We start from the raw sequence: 19,217 nt of genomic DNA, 5'->3' as shown, positions 1-19,217 counted from the left end.
AGAAAGAATCAAATTAAATCTTCCAAGTTCTCCATTAAAAAGAAAAATAGAAAGAGAGGAACAAGAGGGGGAAATAAGATACAGAGAAGGAAAAAGGGGAAGGATATAGATATTAAGGGAATATACAACCTTTCGAAACTTACATTAAACACAATGCAAAATAGAGTACTGGCTAGGGGGATTAAATTTTGCCCAACAGCTAATGTGGATCATTTCTCAGTTTATATAGAGCTTAAAAAATTTGTCAGAAAATTGTGTTTAAAGCGTTTCTTTTTGGAGAAGGTGGATACTACGGATGAATCGAGAGGAGACGTGCAACAAAAAGAAGGGCATAATCTCACCTCGCTTAAAAAGAAATCCACCTTCTTCCCGAAAAGTTGTAAGACCAAATCAATGGATGCTTTTGAGGAACTAGTGATGCGAGAGGTTGAACGCATTAAAAGAATAAATAGAAATAGGATGAATCTAAACAAGGAAGAACAACAAGCTTTGGCTGATTTGAGAGAGAATAAAGAAGTCGTTATCAAACCAGCCGACAAGGGGGGTGGCATTGTTCTTATGGATAGGGAATACTATATAGAGGAGTCATTGAGACAACTAAACGACGGTACAACATATAGGAAATTGAAAGGTGATCCTACTAAGGAGAAAAAGGATATGTTTACAAACTTTTTGAATAAGGGCCTGTCAATAGAGGTTATCTCTAAAACAGAATACGATTACCTGGTTGTCCACTATCCTAAGATACCTGTATATTATTTTCTACTGAAAATTCATAAACATGAAACTGGACCACCAGGGAGGCCTATTATTTCGGGGATAGGTTCAGTGTCAGCCCCCTTGTCGGAATATATCGACCTGTGCTTGCAGCCTTTAGTTAAAGAAACAAAAGCCTATCTAAGGGATACTAGTCAGATTCTCCAAATATTAGAGGAGGTTGAGTGGAAGGATGGAGACATCCTTGTAACGGCAGATGTGTCATCACTTTACTCAATCATTCCGCATTCCAAAGGTATAGAGGCTGTCAGATTTTTCCTGTCCTCTTCAAGTTTATCTTTGGATCAACAAGCATTCATTTTGGAAGGCATCCACCTCATCTTGACCAACAATTATTTTCACTTCTTAGACTCTTTTTACCTGCAGATCCTTGGGACGTTGATGGGGACTAGGTTCGCACCCAGCTATGCAAACCTATTTATGTCCTATTGGGAGGAGTTTTTTGTATATGGGAACCATGGCTGGGTGCAGTACCTGGTCACCTATCGCCGTTACATTGACGATCTGTTTTGGATCTGGAGGGGCTCTGTAGAAGAGCTAGCTGCATTTTTGACACATTTTAATTCGAATTCATGGGGAATTCACCTCACTATGGACCATAGTGACAACCAGGTCAATTTTTTGGACCTACGCATTTTTATTTCTAACCATCAAATATATACAGAAACCTTCTTTAAGAAGGTGGACGTTAATAGTTTTATTTTTTATGACAGTTGCCACTATGGCCCGTGGTTGGACAATCTCCCCAAAGGGCAGATGCGAAGGTTAAAAAGAAATTGCACAAGTGAAGAAACTTGTGAGATCCAAATCAACAAGTTAGTAGAACAATTTACAGTTAAGCACTACCCTAAGACTCTATTGGATAAGGCCCACAAGGAGGTGGGGAAAATTGACAGGAAGGGGCTATTTGACAAGTCGAGTAGAAAGATGAGGAATAAAAGAAATGCTCAGAATAACGAAGTCTCTCTGATTTTTAATTATTCAGGGAAAAATAAGGAAATAAAAAATATAATCAACAAATATTGGTTTATTTTAAAGGGGGACCCTTTGTTGGAAAAAATAGTTCCAAAGAAACCCAAGATCATCTACAGGGGGATACCGAGTATCAAGAGTCACTTAGTAAAAAGTAGCCTTAAACAAGAAAATCTAAATAGGAATTTCCTAAATCAAGATGTGGGCTTTTTTCAATGTGGGTACTGCTTAGCGTGCAGAACCACAGGAGCCCCTAAGTGTGTCAAAAAGGAATTGGTAGGTGGAAATACACAACAAGCATATTGCGTCAAACAGTTGATAACTTGCCACACCACCAACTGCATCTATGTCCTTACATGTCCATGCAATATGCACTGTCGGCAAAACCACTCGGCAAGTGCATATCCGTATTGAAGAGCATGTACGAAATATAAGAAGAGGTTTTAAGGAACACCCCCTATCCTCCCACTTTATTCACAAGCATCAGGGAGATATCACCAAATTAAAATTTATTGGGATAGAAAGAGTTAGTAGAGCTTGGAGGGGTGAAAATTTGGATAACAAACTGTCAAAACAAGAAATTAGGTGGGTGTTTAAATTGAAATTGTTGTCCCCTAGAGGTTTAAATGGAGAATTTGAAGTTTGTCATTTCTTATGAATAATTTTCCTTATGTTTTTTTGTCCTTTTCTAATTCCCTTTCTCGTTTAGCAGGTATTTTAATTATGATGAGAATATAAATGCCTATAAAAGAATTGCAATTTTCTATTGTTTGTTTTGAGCATTGGGATAAAGTGCACAAGTGTCTATGAAATGAAAAATTTGTATTGCCTGTTCTGGACGTTACTGCAAAAGCAAAAGTCATCTCTTTATATTCAGAATTGATTAATTTTATGTAATATTTACTTTGTGTATCTATGGAATATAAAGATGTAGTTTAACGAAGTAATAAGATGTCTCTTTAATAAGCCCTTCTGGAATTACCATATTGAACAGCTTAGATATGTTCCCTGTGTATATTTGAAGTAAAAGTTCCTTATAATATTGGCTGTGATCAATAGCACTCTGCAGATTCTGTTTTTACTGTGTGTTTAAATGCAATCAATTTTTGGTTGTTGTGAAGGGTTAAGTTCATCTTAGTGTAATTAAATCCACATATGTGCAATTGAACGCCTGTTGAATAAAGATTGTGCGAAACCACGCCCCCGAGCCAATGGAGCGAGAGAGGGGCGGCACTATGGACTTAAAAGGATGAATGGAACTCCCTGACGTCGTCGGAGGAAGCCTGTGTAGGCGGGCGAAACGCGTCACACGGACGTCATTGGAGGGCGGACCCGGAAGCGATCACAAGACCGGAGTACGATCAGGAAGCGTTTTCGAATATATTTGTTTTATGGTTTTATGCGGGTGACTCTGCGAGCCTATACCCACCACATCCAAAGTAAGGTCTTTCAACTTTTTTGTACAATAAATCAATTTGTGATATTATTCAATTGGAGGTCCTGCCCTTCTTCCTTTTACACACAGCATAACAGAATCACTAGTGGACATATCTTCTGGAACACCTTGCAGTGTGGGGATATCCCCTCTCCTAAGGAGCTTTACAAACCCAGAGCCAGGGGTGATAGGGCTCTGGGACATGTGAGTTTTTTCTCTTAAAATTATTTTTATTCATATTACCATTACCAGATGGTCTGCACCATTATTTGTTTTTTATGTTTACAGATTAATTTAGCGCGTTTTTTCTGGTAACTATTGTCTTTCTTTTCACATTTTTTTGTGCATTGTATTTCTAAACGCTGCCATATTATCTGTATTGGATTTTAGCACTCACATATTGGTTATTGCACAGATTAGGATAGCTATGAGCAATTGGACAGCTTCTTGTTATCATCACTGCTAGGTGCCCACGAGGGCACAGATTAGGTCAACCACGGGCAATTGTACAGCTTGTTTCACTAACATTGCTAGGCGCCCACGAATGCACAAATTAAGATAGCCACGAGCAATTGTACAGCTTGTGTCACCTACATTGCTAGGTGCCCACGAAGGCACATATTAGGATAGCCACGAGCAATTGTACAGCTTGTGTCACCAACATTGCTAGGTGCCCACGAAGGCACAGATCAGCTAGTATCATTATAGCTCTGTCAATCAGGTGCCCATGAAGGCACAGATCAGGGCTTTAGCTTATACTAGTTCCTGGCTTTAGTGCTTCAGTTGGGGATTGTTTAGACCGGTACTATTCCCCCTGCTTTACCAGTTACGTGCTGATTGATGGCTATATCCTCCCACACTCCAATTGGGACCCCGCTGTATCATTTTTTACGCGGAGTTGTTCCTAGGGGGATATTAGCCTCTAGTCAGATATTCTTCATTCTTAGATAAAGTATTTTTCTAGATTTTCTTTTTTTCTTACGATTCAGTGACAGTTCTCTTTCCTCTTTTCTTGCATTTGTCTACTTAGGGTTACCCCCTGTGCTGTCCCTTTATTATTGTTATAGGGCCTACTCTCTATTTTATATATATATATATATATATATATATATATATATATATATATATACACACACACACACAGCTCCTAGATACACCCACACATGCAATAAACTCCTATATACAAAACAGACACACTGCAAGCCCGAGATACACACACCCACTAGCGTACATACTGCGGTCGTAGGGGTCGCAGTTGCGACCGGGCCCGTCACTCCAAGGGGCCCGGCGGCCCAGCGGACCCCTGCGACCGGGTACCTGCCATTGTCTTTTGCGGCTCCAGCAGGCCGCCGTCCAAGGGGTCCATTGGGTGGTCCGTGCAGGCAGGGCCACCCGATGGATATTGATTGTAAGGGGGCATGGTCAGCGCCGGGTGCTTTAACAGCGCGACCGGGCCCCCTCACAAGCTGGGAGGAAGTGACCGCACGTTGCTCCTCCCAGCTAACACTGTCTGTCTGTATGTGTGTGTCTGTCTGTCTGCCTGTCTGTCTGTGTCTGTCTATGTATGTGTGTGTATGTATGTGTGCCTGTTTGTATGTGTGTCTGTATGTGTGTGTGTCTGTATGTGTGTGTGTCTGTATGTGTGTGTGTGTGTGTCTGTATGTCTGTGTGTGTGTGTGTGTGTGTGTCTGCCGGTATGTCTGTGTGTGTGTGCTTGTCTGTTTGTATGTATGTATGTGCGTCTTGTGTGTGTGTGTGTGTGTGTGTATGTGTCTGTATGCGTGTGTCTGTATGTGCCTGCCTGTGTGTATATGTGCCTGTCTGTTTGTATGTATGTCTTTGTATGTATGTGTGTCTTGTGTGTGTCTGTCTGTCTTTGTGTCTGTCTGTATCTATGTTTATGTCTGTGTGTCGGTCTGTATGTATGTGTCTGTGTGTGTGTGTCTGTCTGTATGTATATATGTGTGCCTGTCTGTATGTATGTGTCTGTGTGTCTATGTGTGTGTCTCTATGTATGTATATGTGTGTGTGTGACTGTCGGGGGGGGGGGCACGGATCAGTTTCGCACTGGGGCCCCATGGATTGTGTGTACGCCACTGCAAACACCTACTACAATAACTAGATACACCTACACATATTACAGCACCTAAACACATGCACACACTACAGTTTCAACCAAAACACACATATGCATACTCCCTATATTCCTTAGACACACAGTCTCTAGAGCTAGGGATGTATCTATCGCGAGGCAAACAAGGCATTTGCCTTGGGCGGCTAATATTAATAGGCAGCATTAACTAATGTGAAGATAAAATAAAAGCTTCAGCCTTTTGCCTGAATTGTACACTCATTGTTCCTTACTGATGTTTGTATCCCTGTCAAATTTTTGTATTTATTATTATTCCACTGAATTAACTTATTTGTCTTCGTTCTGCCTCTCTACCTTTCTATCTTGAGGAAGACAAAACACCAGCATTTTGTGTCCAACACATCAAATGCATCCAGCTGCTGTAAAAGTAGTGTTTTGGATTCAAATGCAAAACAAACTGGGCTGATATTGCTATGGCAAAGTATATTTCTGCATTACGGCAGGGCATACATTTAACAATATTAATTTATTTTAAATATATCAATTGTTGTCCGCACATTTAAATGAATTTAGAAAATTGGCAAAGGAAAGCTGCATATGTCTGTTTTGCTTTATTTAGTCTAAATAATGCACATTTGCTTCTGTATTTAATGTCATTTTTATTTATTGACTTCTGATTTCTCTTTGTTGTTATGCATAAAGCTTTTGTGATTTTGAGAGGCTTAACCACTGTAAAAAAAGGAGAAATGGCCAACATTTTCTTGTATATTTCCAGAGAGAGCTACTTTTTATTTCCACAAGAAACACTATATTTATTATGTGGCAAATGTATTACTTATTAAAATAGATACATTTGTAAATACAAAGTAAACATTTTACCCATTTTCTGTAAATACATACATAATTAGAATTATAATTTCAATAATTATATGCAGGATGAATACCACTGCTAAACACCTTCAGGACAAGTTTTGTTAATGTTGCTATAAGTAAAACACTAGAGGAATTCTTGCTGAAACATTTTGAACTGTAATTGTAGATTATGCTAGCTTTAGTGTACCTATAATCTTAATTTTATTAATGACAGGAGGCGAATATTTGCTTAAGTCTCTCTTTACTAGAACTCCACAGCAGCAAAAAAACACAGAGAGTAACCAACAAATCAGAAAACATCAAGGAGACCATATAACTCTCTTCTCAACATTCCATTTCCTCTTTTAAGCTGTGATAACAAACACAGTCAGAAAAAAACATAACATAACAATAACGGTCCATCTCGAACAGAAATGACTCCTCTCATAGGATTCTTCAACCGAATTGAAGACCTGAATGTGATCCCATCCTGAGAACTTTACTCTGAAACAAGAGAAACAGAATCGAAAATTGTGATTAGCCAATGAAATGTACGCATAAAATCAGTGCAAATTAGTAGAGAAAATCACCAAGTCTACAGAACCCCGCCCTAGGCAACTGAAAATACAGAAAAAAAATGAAATACTGACCAGAGACATAAATCTTTATTAATATTCAACATACAAGATAAAAAATGCAACAAGGGTCGGGAACAAAAAGAGTGGGAAATATTCGCCTTCCTCCTGTCATTAATAAAATTAAGATTATAGGTACACTAAAGCTAGCATAATCTACAATTTTATAACATGACAGGAGGCTTCATATTTGCTGTTTCAATGCTCAGTAAGTAGGGCAAACTATGCATGTTCCGTCGGTCTGAAGTAAAACTGTCAGACTCAAATGAGGACTCCACGCCGGCCAACGACAATAGCCATCTGATCCAGCGAGCCAAAGTAATGGCCGAAACCGTATCCTGATTGGGAACTTCTAAGCGGGGTAGTAATTGCCACATAGCGAGACAGGGTAGAAACCACACAGAGCTTAGGAGCCTCTCGAAAAAATGGGTAGAAAATGGCAGTGGAGTCGGACTTGGTACGTCTCAACACCGAAAAGGTCACTCCATCTGGGGAAAAAGTGAATGCGTTAACATCAAAAGCCCTTACGTTGGAGACCCGACGAAACGACACCAGGCACAAAAGAAGTGCAAATTTGGCCAACAGTTGCTGTAGAGAAAGATCCTGATTCTCCGGCCATGTCTGAATGAAATCCAAAACCCGGTGTACGTCCCACAGCGATGTATATTTAGGAGCCGGAGGACGTGACAGTCTGATCCCTCTCAACAATCTACAAACCAAGGGGTCTTGTCCAATCGGCGACCCCTGAAGAGGGACATGAGCCGCTGAAATGGCCGACCTGGCAACGTTAACTGAATGATACGATTTTCCTTGGTCGTAGAGGTGAGAAAGGAAATTCAGTACGTTGGATATAGGTGCTGTAAAGGGATCGATACTCCGTTCCACGCACCAACGACACCAAACGTTCCAGTCGGACAGATAACATCTCCTCGTGCCTGGGGCCCATGAGTCCCAGAGGAGGTTTCTAGCTGATCCCGATAGCTCATTGACATTCCAGGTACACCGGAAAGAGTCCAAGCCACCAAGTGGAGATGGCCCTCCAGTACGAGGGGATGATGGTTGCCTCGTGGATCCGACAGGAGCATTTGCAGGGACGGGAGAAGAAGCGAATTCCGACATGACAGTTCCAGTAATTCTGGGAACCAGGCTTGGCCCTGCCAAAGAGGCGTCAGCAACACCAACGATACTTGTTGACGCCATAACTGGAGTAGGACCCTGAAGATCATAGTGAATGGTGGAAATGCATAGGCTCCCTGTGACGGCCAGTCCTGAAGGAAAGCATCCACTGCTGCGCAAGTCGGATCTGGGAGCCAGCTGAAGTAATTCGGGATCTGGAAGTTCGTTCTGGAAGCGAACAGGTCCACTGTGAATGGGCCCCTTTGTCACGCCACTTCGAGGAAAACTGGTCGATGTAGCCGCCAATCGCTGGCATCCCTCCAGTGTCTGGAGAACCAGTCTGCCGTCAGGTTCGAAACTCCTGGAAGATACTCTGCCTGGAGAGTGATATTGCGCTGAAGGCAAAAGTTGTAAATCTCCTTCATGACTTCCGTCAGTGCCCGTGAGCGGGCCCCTCCCAGACGGTTGATATACTGCACCGCCGATATATTGTCCATTCTCAGCAGGATGCAGCAATCTGACAGGTGACCCGCAAGGCTGCGTATAGCGAATGACACCACAAACATTTCCAGGCAGTTGATGTGATATCCTGCCTCCGTGCTTGAAAAGGGGCCTCCCGTGGAGGCGGTTGAGCAGGTAGCCTCCCAGCCCCATAGGCTTGCATCCGATTCTAGGACAAAATCCGGGGTCGATCCGAAAATTGCCTTGCGTTCCAGGCTGACATGTGTAACAGCCACCAGCGAAGTTCAGTCCTGACTTCCTGTGTGAGAGAAATCAGTTGGTCGTACGAGGGTTTCCGGCGTAGGAAGTGTGCTTTCAGGTGCTGCATGGCCCTGTAGTGAAGAGGACCCGCGTAGATGGCTTGGATTGATGCGGATAAGAGGCCCACCACTCATGCCTAGACCCTGAGTGGGATCATTTCTTGGCACAGGATCTGCCAGATCTCTTTCCGAATGGCTGTGATTTTTGTCTGAGGGAGGCGTAGGATGCACTGAATCGCATCTATTTAGAATCCCAAAAACTGAACTATTTGCATCGGCGTGAGGGCCGACTTCTCTTGGTTGACCACAAACCCCAGGGATTCGAACAAGGAGACCGTGTAGATCGTTTGAGATTTCAGCCTGGAGGCGTCCTGAAGGCCAGAAGCGGCTGGAGGCACAACCCCGCTGCCTTCCAGCCCTGCCAAAAACACGAGAAGACTGAGAGCGGAACACTCTCCTCATTGATGATTGCGCGTTATTTAGATTAGCATAGAGGTTAACGTGCCTCTGGAGCTCCTTTATGAAGGGCTTCCCGAATGGTAGTCCTTTGGCCAACGGTCCCAGCTCCTTGCGCGTGAGGACCACCTTCCTTCGTTCTGTGCATAAAGCCACGTTGGAGTTGCCCAGCAGGCAAATGGAGCGTAATGCCCAATCTCTGATAGCTGTAGGGTCCAGGGACGAGCCCTGTGAGACAGCCTTGTCCGCCATGGTAAGGATCCGGGCTAGCGGCCCCAGCATGTCAAGCACCTTATCTTGTGCAAGGCGGAGGCTGCGTTCGACCCCTTTCTTCGGATCGCAACTGGTCCTAGTCAAAAAGGTGGAGACCATCGGGTTGAATTTGGGCGTCATAGCGACCTTGTCTGGTAAGGTGGGTCTGGGGCACTTCACCCTCAACCTCTTCCAAACTGCCCGATCGAGGGGTCTGCGAACCCAATAATGGACAAACTGGGCCAGATGTTCGGGTAGAGACCACTCAGGAGACCGGGAGTGCCGGATGGTGCGCGGATCGAATAGGGGTTTGCCCGTTGCGTCCAAGAACACGTCCTCCCCAAAGAAGGTGTGTAGGTGTTCCGAAGTAGTTTAACCTGCGTCCTGTCGGTACGCCAATTTCTCCGGTTCTTCCCCACCCGCCTTCGTCCTCTGAGGGGGACCAATACACCTGCCATTTATGGACAAGGGTGCAGGGAGGCCAGCCTCCAGAAACAGGGGTGCAGCAACAGGCCAGCCTCCAGAAACTCCCGTGCAGAATAAAACCTGTGCGTAAGAAAAAAACGGGTGAAGCAGAGGGAGAAAAGAAGACCGAAGGAAAACTCCCTAGAAACCCAGAGGGAGAAGGAAGGCAGAAAGAATAAACTGTAACTCTAAAAGTCCCCAAAATTAATAAAACAAATTAAGTAAATTACATTAAATACTCAATATACTGTAAATCATAAATTACACAGCCCCCAACTAATATTAGCAGGAGGCAGTGGTACTCTGACCAGTACTGATGCGGAACAGCAAAGAAAGAGGAAATGGAATGTTGAGAAGGGAGTTATATGGTCTCCTTGCTGTTTTCTGATTGGTTGTTTACTCTCTTTGTTTTTTTGCTGCTGTGGAGTTCTAGTAAAGAGAGACTTACGCAAATATGAAGCCTCCTGTCATGTTATACAATTTTAACTCTCTCCTCTTTCTAAATTGTCCTAAATCTGGGATAACCTCATTGATTGAGAATTGTACCTGTTTTGGCATTTAAAGGTGACATATTACAAATAGCTCACATCAGGGTAATTCCAACAATAGTATTATGGAACACAGAAATAGGTGGAGACAACAATGGTTTAAGATATGTATTCCTGGCACTTGAAGGGACACTGGAGACACCCAGACCACTTCAGCTCATTGAATCAGTCTGGGTGCAAACTCCCATCAACCTTAACATGTAAATATTGCAGGAATACATAATCTCTTTCAGGCTCAACGGCTTGGAATTTCATATTCACTTTGGATTTTTACTTTAGTAAATAACCCTCCCACAGTCCTCAAATGGTAAAATTCTAATTTCCCATACTAATTATGAACTACTTTCTGCTAAGCATATTATTATTATTATTATAGGGTTTTTTTTTTTAATTTTTTTTTTTTAAACATACATTATGGGCAGCCCATGCAACAGAATGGAAAACAAAATGTCAACAATAAAAAAAAAAAAAATCTTTATAGGAATGAAAAAAGAGATGCAACCAAATCTTATAAACGTAGGTATAAAATGTACCTTAAACCCATCAGTACCGAGAGCTTTTTGATAGAAAAAATATTAGCAGAATTTTTTTTTTGAAACAAAGGATGCAAAGCTAGCATACATATCACAACACAGCAGTTTTGTATATATACTACTTTGTAGACCAACCTAAAGAGTAAACTTGTAAATTAACACAATTCTTATTTTTCAAGTATTCATTCATGCATTCATTGGTTCGCCTCTCCTCTTACTTGACCACTTTGCTGTCTGGTTACCCTACTTCCTGTCTAATACTCCATCCCTAATTCTCAGGGACTTCAATATTCCCATTAAACCACCTTTGACCTCAGCAGCCTCTAAACTACTTTTAATTACTTCCTCCCTCGGGTTATTGCAGTGTACTAATTCTCCCACCCATGTAGCTGGCAATACCCTCAACCTCATTTTCTCTAATGCATGTACAGTATCTAATATCTGCAACACTCCATTTCCTCTCTCTGATCTCCACCTCTTATATTTTGCTCATGAGTTCCTCCTTACCCAACAACCTCAGCCTAACCCCCCTCAGCTCAGGAGAAACCTTAATTCTGCTGACCTCCAGCAGCTGTCAGCTGACATTGATTCACATGTGCTATCCATCCCTTCCCTCTCCTGTCCCTCACTGGCCATCTCCACATACAACACTACCCTCACCTCTGCTTTGAACACTGCAGCCACGCTCCAAACATGCACCTCGAGGAGGACACGCCCCAAACCATGGCATACTAAATCAATACGCTAAATGCAAAGATGCTCCCGTTGTGCTGAGCGCTCCAGGAGGAAGTCTCGCACCCAGTCAGATTTTCTCCATAATAGATTTATATTGTGTTTATACAGCGCAGCCCTTGCCCTCGCCAAACAGTCATACATTTCCTCTCTCATTAGTTCATGCCTCCGCAATCCCAGGTGTCTCTTTGACACCTTTAACTCTTCTTTGCCCTGCTGTGGCCACCCCCCAAATTAACCTTACAGCCGATAGCTTTGCATGCTACTTTACCGACAAGATTGAACAGCTAAGGAAAGAATTCTCCCTACCTTGCCGTTCTTTCTCAACCACACATAGATCATGCCTTTTTTACCCTTACGACTTTCTCCCCAGCTACTGAACTGGCTACGCTTCTCCTTACCTCTCGCCCCACCACTTGCCAGGGTGATCCTGTCCCATCTCACCTTGTCAGATCTCTCCCTTTGTCTTGTGCCTTCCTTAACACACATCTTCAACTGCTCTTTCTCTTTTGGCATTGTCCCTGTTGACCTTAAACATGCCTGAAAAAAAAAACATCTCTTGACCCATCCTCCCCCTCTAACTATCGTCCCATATCCCTGCTCCTTTTTTCTTCAGAGCTTCTGGAAAGACTTGTCTTTACCTGTATCTCTCACTTCCTCAAATCAAACTCTCTCCTTGACCCTCTTCAATCTGGCTTCCACCCTCTCCACTCTACTGAAACTGTACTTATCAATGTTACTAACAACTTAATTGCAGCTAAATCCAAAGGCCACTACTCCATATTAATTCTTCTTGACCTTTTTGCTGCCTTTGACACCGTTGATCATACTCTCCTTCTTCAAACTCTTCAATCACTGTCTCTGTGATACTGTCCTCTCATGGTTTTCCTCTGATCTCTCACAACGCTCATTCAGTGTTTCCTTTTCTAATGATATCTCCCCCCCCCCTTGTCCTGTCTCGGTTGGAGTCCCCCAAGGCTCTGTCTATTCTATTTTCTCTTTATTCTGCCTTTTTTGGCGAGCTTATTACCTCATTTGGATTCCAGTACCACCTATACGCTGATGACACCCAGATATCTCTCCTCCCTGGACCTCTCCCCTGCCATCCTGCAACGTGTCACTGCTTGCCTTTCTTCCATCTCTAACTGGATGTCCTCACGCTTTCTGAAACTCAATCGCTCTTAAACAGAGCTCCTTGTCTTTCCTACTCTTAATACTGATCCTCCTCTTTCGCTCTCCCTTCAAGTTAGTGGTCTTGGCATCATAATTGATTCTAGCCTCACCTTTGAGCCGCACATCCAGTATGCTGCCAAATCCTGTAGATTCCATCTTAAAAACAGCCCGCATCTGCCCCTTTCTTACGCAAGATGCTACTTAGGAGCTTGTCCGTGCTACAGTAATTTCCTGCATGGATAATTGTAACCCTCTTCTCATTGGTCTTCCCAAAAGCCATATTGCCCAGCTACAGTCTGTAATGAATGCTGCCGCCAGACTGATTTTCCTCTCTAGTAGGTCCTCTCACACCTCACCCCTCTGTTAGTCCTAACTATAGCTACCTGTATCCTATAGGAGTCAATTCAAATTACTAACCCATACATTTAAAGCATTGAACAATTCTAGCCCCTCCTACATCTCTTCACTGATTCATAGGTATGCTCCTTCTCGGTCTCTCCGCTCTGCCCGTGATCTTCTCCTGTCTGCTGCTCACACCTATACGTCCAACTCACGCTTGCAGGACTTCTTGCGGGTGGCTCCTTTCCTTTGGAATAGCCTGCCTACCACCATCAGACTCTCCCCTAGTCTTCAATCATTAAGAAGTGCCTTAAAACCCATCTCTTTAGGAAAGTATATGGTCTACCTATATTTGCTCTCCCCTAAAGGGCAGCACTCTACTCTCTCCTCCAGCTCTGCTTCACTCCCACCTTATTTGATTGCCATTTCCTGTCCTAATGTGTTTTATACACCACCTCTTATAGACTGTAAGCTCATTTGAGCAGGGTCCTCTTCAACCTATCGTTCCTGTAAGTTTTCTTGTAATTGTCCTATTTATAGTTAAATCCCCACTCTCATAATATTTTAAAGCACTACGGAATCTGTTGGCACTATATAAATGGCAATAAATAAATACAACTTTTTGGAAAAAGAACAGCATTTTACAGTATATAGTGCCCTTAATTTTCTTAATTGTATCTTCCGGCTCTGAGATAGATGGACAACTAAAGGAAGGCAGGGAAATCGGTTGATTAATAGCCCTGGAAGATATGACTTTTGGTAGAAATTAAGGTTTTGGACACAGAGCAACCTTGTCTGAAAGAATCTTTGTAAATTCAAAAGGCATGAATTTCACCTATTCTCTTAGCAGATGTTATGGCCACCAAAAATGCATTTTTTTTTTTATTAGACCAAAGTTTTAAGGAAGCTTCCTCCAAAGGTTCGAAAGACTTCAATACCAAAGACAGGTCCAAAAGGGAAAAAAAACTATTTTCTTGGAGACCTAATGAGCCTGACCGCCTTAAAAAATCTTTTAACAAGAAGATTCGAAGCAAAGTTCTTTACCAAAAAGTGGCTCCGAGCAGAAACTTGAACTTTAAGGGTAGATAAGCTAATACACTCTTAAAGGCCATCTTGTAGAAAATGCAAGAATATTTCAGTAGAAAGAAGTTCTTATTCAATGCTGAGAGATGCACCAATGAAGGAATTTCGTCCCAATTTTCATCAGTATCTTGAATCTCTTTCTTAATGCCCCTGTTATGCAGAATTAGCCATGCAGCAGCCAAGCCGTCAATTTGAACATCTACAATATCTCTATTGTATTGGAAACCCTTCGTTCGCCAGGAGCTCTGTTGAAACCAGAAGTTCCCAGTACTTCAAAACCATTGTCTTTAAAACCGAAAACAACTCTGATTTGGCCAGTATGGGATTGTGGCCAGTACTATTGCCTGTTCTGCTTTCACCTTTTGCAAAATCCTTTGAATTAGGCTCACAGGTGGAAAAATGTATGCCAGGCTGAAATTCCACTTGATTGACAGCCTGGTCAGAACCAGAAGCCTGTCTGCCTTGAAGAGGGAAGCAAATGCTTGCACCTTCGCATTAGACCTTCTCGCTATAAGATCTGACAGGTAGACCGAGTATTTCTACCAGATGAGAAAAAAAATTACCGGATTTAAAGACCAATCGTTCTGGGACCATTTCGATCTGCTTAAGTCATCTGCAATAATGTTGTCTATCCCTCTTATGTGAGTAGTGGATAGGTCTTCCAGATGACTTTGAGCCCAGGACACAAGTCGAGTGCAAAGGGAGTGTAACTTTTTACCCTTTTACTCCCTTATTTGTTCATGTACGCCAACGTAGTCTGGTTGCTTGACTGAATTATCACTGCTTTCCCCACAATGAGAGCTCCGAACTGAAGAGCATACAAAACAGTTATCAACTCCTTGTGATTTGAGGATTCCCCTTTCTCTTCTGCTGGCCACATTCCTTGCCTTAAGTGACACTGCAGGTGTGCTCCCCAACCTGTATTCGAAGCATCTGTGGTGATTATGATCCATTCCTTTGGTCAAAATGATAGACTTTTTGAAAGGAAATTGGTCCTTCGCCACCAATTTAGTGGTCTTCTTATTGGATCTGAAATACCTATCAAGGTATCGAAGTCTTCGTCTTTCTTTGACCACTTTGTAAGAATTTCCCACTGCGAAGGCCTTAATTCTGCTCTGGCCCAGTTTATGGCTGGGATAGTGGAAGATTTTCTTACAGAGCATTTTGGTTCTCTCTGAAGTTCTTTTATGAGCCTCTTTATCTTCTTTTTTCCGCAGTCAGGTGGATAGCAAGAGAGTCTGACTTGATTAAGAAACCCGGAAAGTGAATTGACTCTGTAGGATGCAGATGAGACTTTTCTAGGTTTATCACCCAACCATGTTCTTCTAGGATTTTTAGGGTGTAAGCCACATCCAACTCTAGAGTCTCTTGAATTTGCCTTTATGAACCAGCCATCCAGGTATGGAATAACCATGATTCCTTGTTCCCTTAGGAAAGCTGTGATAGGTGTTAGCTCCCAGGATTTTTATAAAGGTTCTGAGGAAGTGATGAATTTTGTAACCCTTTCTTAAGGTAAACCGCAGGTACTTTCTTGAGCCTACGTCCATAGGTACCATCTTTTAAATCCAATGTTCCCATAAAATCTAATTTTTAGTCTTAATCTTCGTTTGAGTGACTGAAGCAATGGTTTCCATTCTGCAATGCTGGTATGGGATATTGTTATGGAACTCTTTGAGATCCAATATGGGGCGAAAGGCTATATCTGGTTTTGGGACCAGGAACAACCGAGAGTAGACACCCTGATATAGCTGATAATTCTTGGAATTCTTTCTATAACACCTTTCTTTAAAAGAGTAGCCATAGCTGAGAAGCTGTTTTTTCAGCTTTGAACGGTAGGAGGAGACAAGGAAACTTGGTCTTGGTACATCTAAGAACTTTATTTTGTATCCTCTTGCAACCATATTCAAAATAGAAGGATTTGCAATGGTTTCTCTCCATCTGTGAGCAAATTGTTGTATTCGTCCGCCCAGTCATATGGTGGCAGAATCGTTTTTCTCTCAGTCTTGATGTCTATATGTGCATCAAACCTTGGATCTTTTCTTTGTTGATGAAAAAACCTGGGTTTCGCTTGATAACCTCTGCGGTTCTTGTATCTGGGCTTCCAGTAATACTTCCTGTCCCGAGGAAGAGCTTTTTTGGTTTGCGACATTTGTCGGATTAATTCTTCTAAAGGAGAACCAAATAATTTCTACCTCTCCAAAGGAAGCTTACAAAGTGCAGACTTTGAGGCTGGCAGCCTTCCAGGCCTTAAGCCATAGTGCCATACGGGCCACAGATGTCAAGCCCATGACATGAGCAGAAAGTTAAATCACTTCTGTGATAACATCTAGCAAGTATTTACTGGATAACCTTAAATTGTGGAACAGGTGAGAGAGAACTTTGTCTTGTTGTTCACCCAGGCTATTTTCCAACCCTTGAAGCCAATAGTACTGCCGAGTTTTGTCATCGAAGAATCGCTGGAAGTTTCTGAACATGAAGACATAGAACATTGGCCCGAGGAAAGCTCTGATCTAAAAGATCTCTTCCGTTTCTGTCTTTGTTTAGCTGTTTCTTTAACATGCGCTTTAACATTAGACCGCTGAATCCTTGAATGACTCAAATGTTTGTGTCAAATTGTCTTGAAACCAAGATGAGAATGACTTCATCTCCTGTTTGGACTTTTCCAGTGACAAAGATGAACACTGATTTCAGATTTCCCTTTTTGTACCATCTGGTAGTGGTGTGGAACATTCGCTACACAGATGTTTTGATTTATATATAGCCTTTTTAAGAGCAGTCACTTTGTCTTTATCCATAATATCTGGAGAGACAGGACTAGACATATCTGCAATACAAAAGGAAATTGCCAAATTGTATCAAATATAAGTCCAATAGAATAGACACAGATCTTAAAGATTAGAGACTAAAAAGTCTCACCTCTAAAACCTTTGACCCATGTGGGGGGGCAGGTGACATGGGAGATCCTTCCTGGCTAGCATCCATGCGGTCAGTAGATCTGCACAGCTTAAATAGGCATCTTCGTAACCTTGGTGGAACGCATCACCTCCCGGGCGTGCATTCCACCTCTGTGCGCATGCGTCTCGCTCGGGCAGTGATTTGCTGCCGCTTGAGACCTCCTACTTGCTTTGCCAATAACCACACTCTGAATAAAGTAAGCTACACATACCTGCTCCGTAACTCTGCAGAATAAAGTCAGACCACTCAGCTCTCCACCCGGGAGGCTATCGGGCCGGATCCCCCTGGCAGCAACCCATGTGCTTCGGCACAAAACATTCAGATGCCGTCCATTCCTGATGGAACAAGAGAACTGAGGGTCCATGGCAGGTCGGCATTTCAGATGCTTGTTTTAGTACATTACATAACCAGTATTTTAAGTATGCAGACTATTCCAATGTCACAGTTTATGATGTGCGCTGGGATGTTTACTAAAGGCTGCAGAAGCAGTGTTTATTCTAAAAGAATGACCTGAATATGTTGAAGGGATGTATCAGAGTATTATGAATTTTGGCTTCCCTGGGCCGCATTTAGCGCAGAGGAATTGCCTTAGGCGGTTCACAAAATCTATAACAAATAATTAATGTAATAAAACTTCAAAAGCCCTTTTCTCAAATTTGTTTGGTAGATAACTCCCTTATTTGTTATCCTTATGTGGGATTGATATATTTAAGGATACCAACTTAGGGAGCTATCTACTAAACAAATACATATGTATATACATATGCACATATAACCACACTCACAATCAGAGACCTGTATACACATAATAACAGACACATACACATACAGTCACAGAGCTATACACACAATCATAAATACACATGATCCAAGACCCACACACATATAGAATCACAGACCTATACACACAGTCACATACATGCCGCGTCACAAGCATTTTCCCCCATAAGGCATGCCAGGAAATGTATTTTTTATCCATGCGGACGTCGACCGGACAGGTGTCTGCCTCAGATGTAGAGCAGAGTGTGCTGTAAGGGGCAAGGGATAAGGGGGACACTTGAGCAAAGTAGGAATTATTTAATTTAATTTAGCTATTCCTGTTAATCTACGCTCAAACAAATCCATCCGCCAATTAAATTCAAGATGGCTTGATTAATTATGACATAGTTCAACAGGATTAGCAGATTAGTTATTTAGTTCATGGCTTAGCTCTGAACAAATAGTTCAATAATAACAATTCATGAATTATATTAATTCATTATTAGGTATATGTAATCTTGTAACTGTATCAATTTGCTAATTATCTTAAAGGCATACAAGAAATTGAGTAAAATCCCAATGTTCCCTTTCCTGGTTTAGCCCTTTCTATATAGTAAGCAAATATTTGTTTACATTAAAACTAATTGTAAATATTAAAAAAATAAGTATTTTTACCAAACCCCAAGGTGCAGATACTTTATGCAAATTTTTATTTTTCAAAAAATATTGTATTGTTGTTTAGAACAATATTTTAATGTCAAAATAATTTTTTATTATGTTTTACATAGATGGATCAGTGAAATACCGACAGCACATCCCATGGTTCTAATCAATGAAGAATAATTTACAGACAATGACTCAAAATAGAGGATACGACTGAAGAACTGATCTGTTTTAATTAAAATAATTACTTTTTATTTCTCTTGTTAGCACTTGAATAATATTAGCCAAATGCTAGTATTATGCAGTCACAGTAGTTTGCGAACATACAGAATGATTGCAATCAAATGAAATGAGGAGGCTTAAGTACTTGAAAATAATATTACTTTATAAAAAAAAAAACAATTTAAGTGTGGAACTAAGATTTTATGTGTTTGCCAAATTTTAATTTTTTGATTAAAAAGTTTTTTTTATGACAAGTATTCTGTAGAATAAAATATATGCCATAGTATGTTTAATTTTTTTTTATTAATGATTTCCTTGTTAATTTAAATTAAGTGTAAAATATATTACAAATATGTGATGCATAGCTAGCACAAACATTGGGCAAGCAAGTATAGGA

At 41.6% G+C, this 19,217-nt stretch overlaps 1 protein-coding gene across 1 annotated transcript in view; it reads left to right on the top strand.

Moving 5' to 3' along the window:
- The window catches only part of LOC134585705 (proton-coupled folate transporter-like), a 542,847-nt gene extending 523,863 nt beyond the window's left edge, over nucleotides 1–18,984 (top strand). Inside the window, exon 7 of the mRNA XM_063441161.1 lies at nucleotides 18,724–18,984. Within this exon, the coding sequence (XP_063297231.1) occupies nucleotides 18,724–18,778 (55 nt within the window). The 3' untranslated portion in view covers nucleotides 18,779–18,984. The remainder of the gene's footprint in view (nucleotides 1–18,723) is intronic.
- The last annotated feature ends 233 nt before the right edge of the window (nucleotides 18,985–19,217 follow it).

Source organism: Pelobates fuscus, chromosome 2, assembly GCF_036172605.1.
Source record: "Pelobates fuscus isolate aPelFus1 chromosome 2, aPelFus1.pri, whole genome shotgun sequence".
Lineage (NCBI taxonomy): Eukaryota > Metazoa > Chordata > Amphibia > Anura > Pelobatidae > Pelobates > Pelobates fuscus.
Note: the sequence above shows the minus strand (reverse complement) of the source record. Positions and strands in the feature narration are given on the sequence as shown.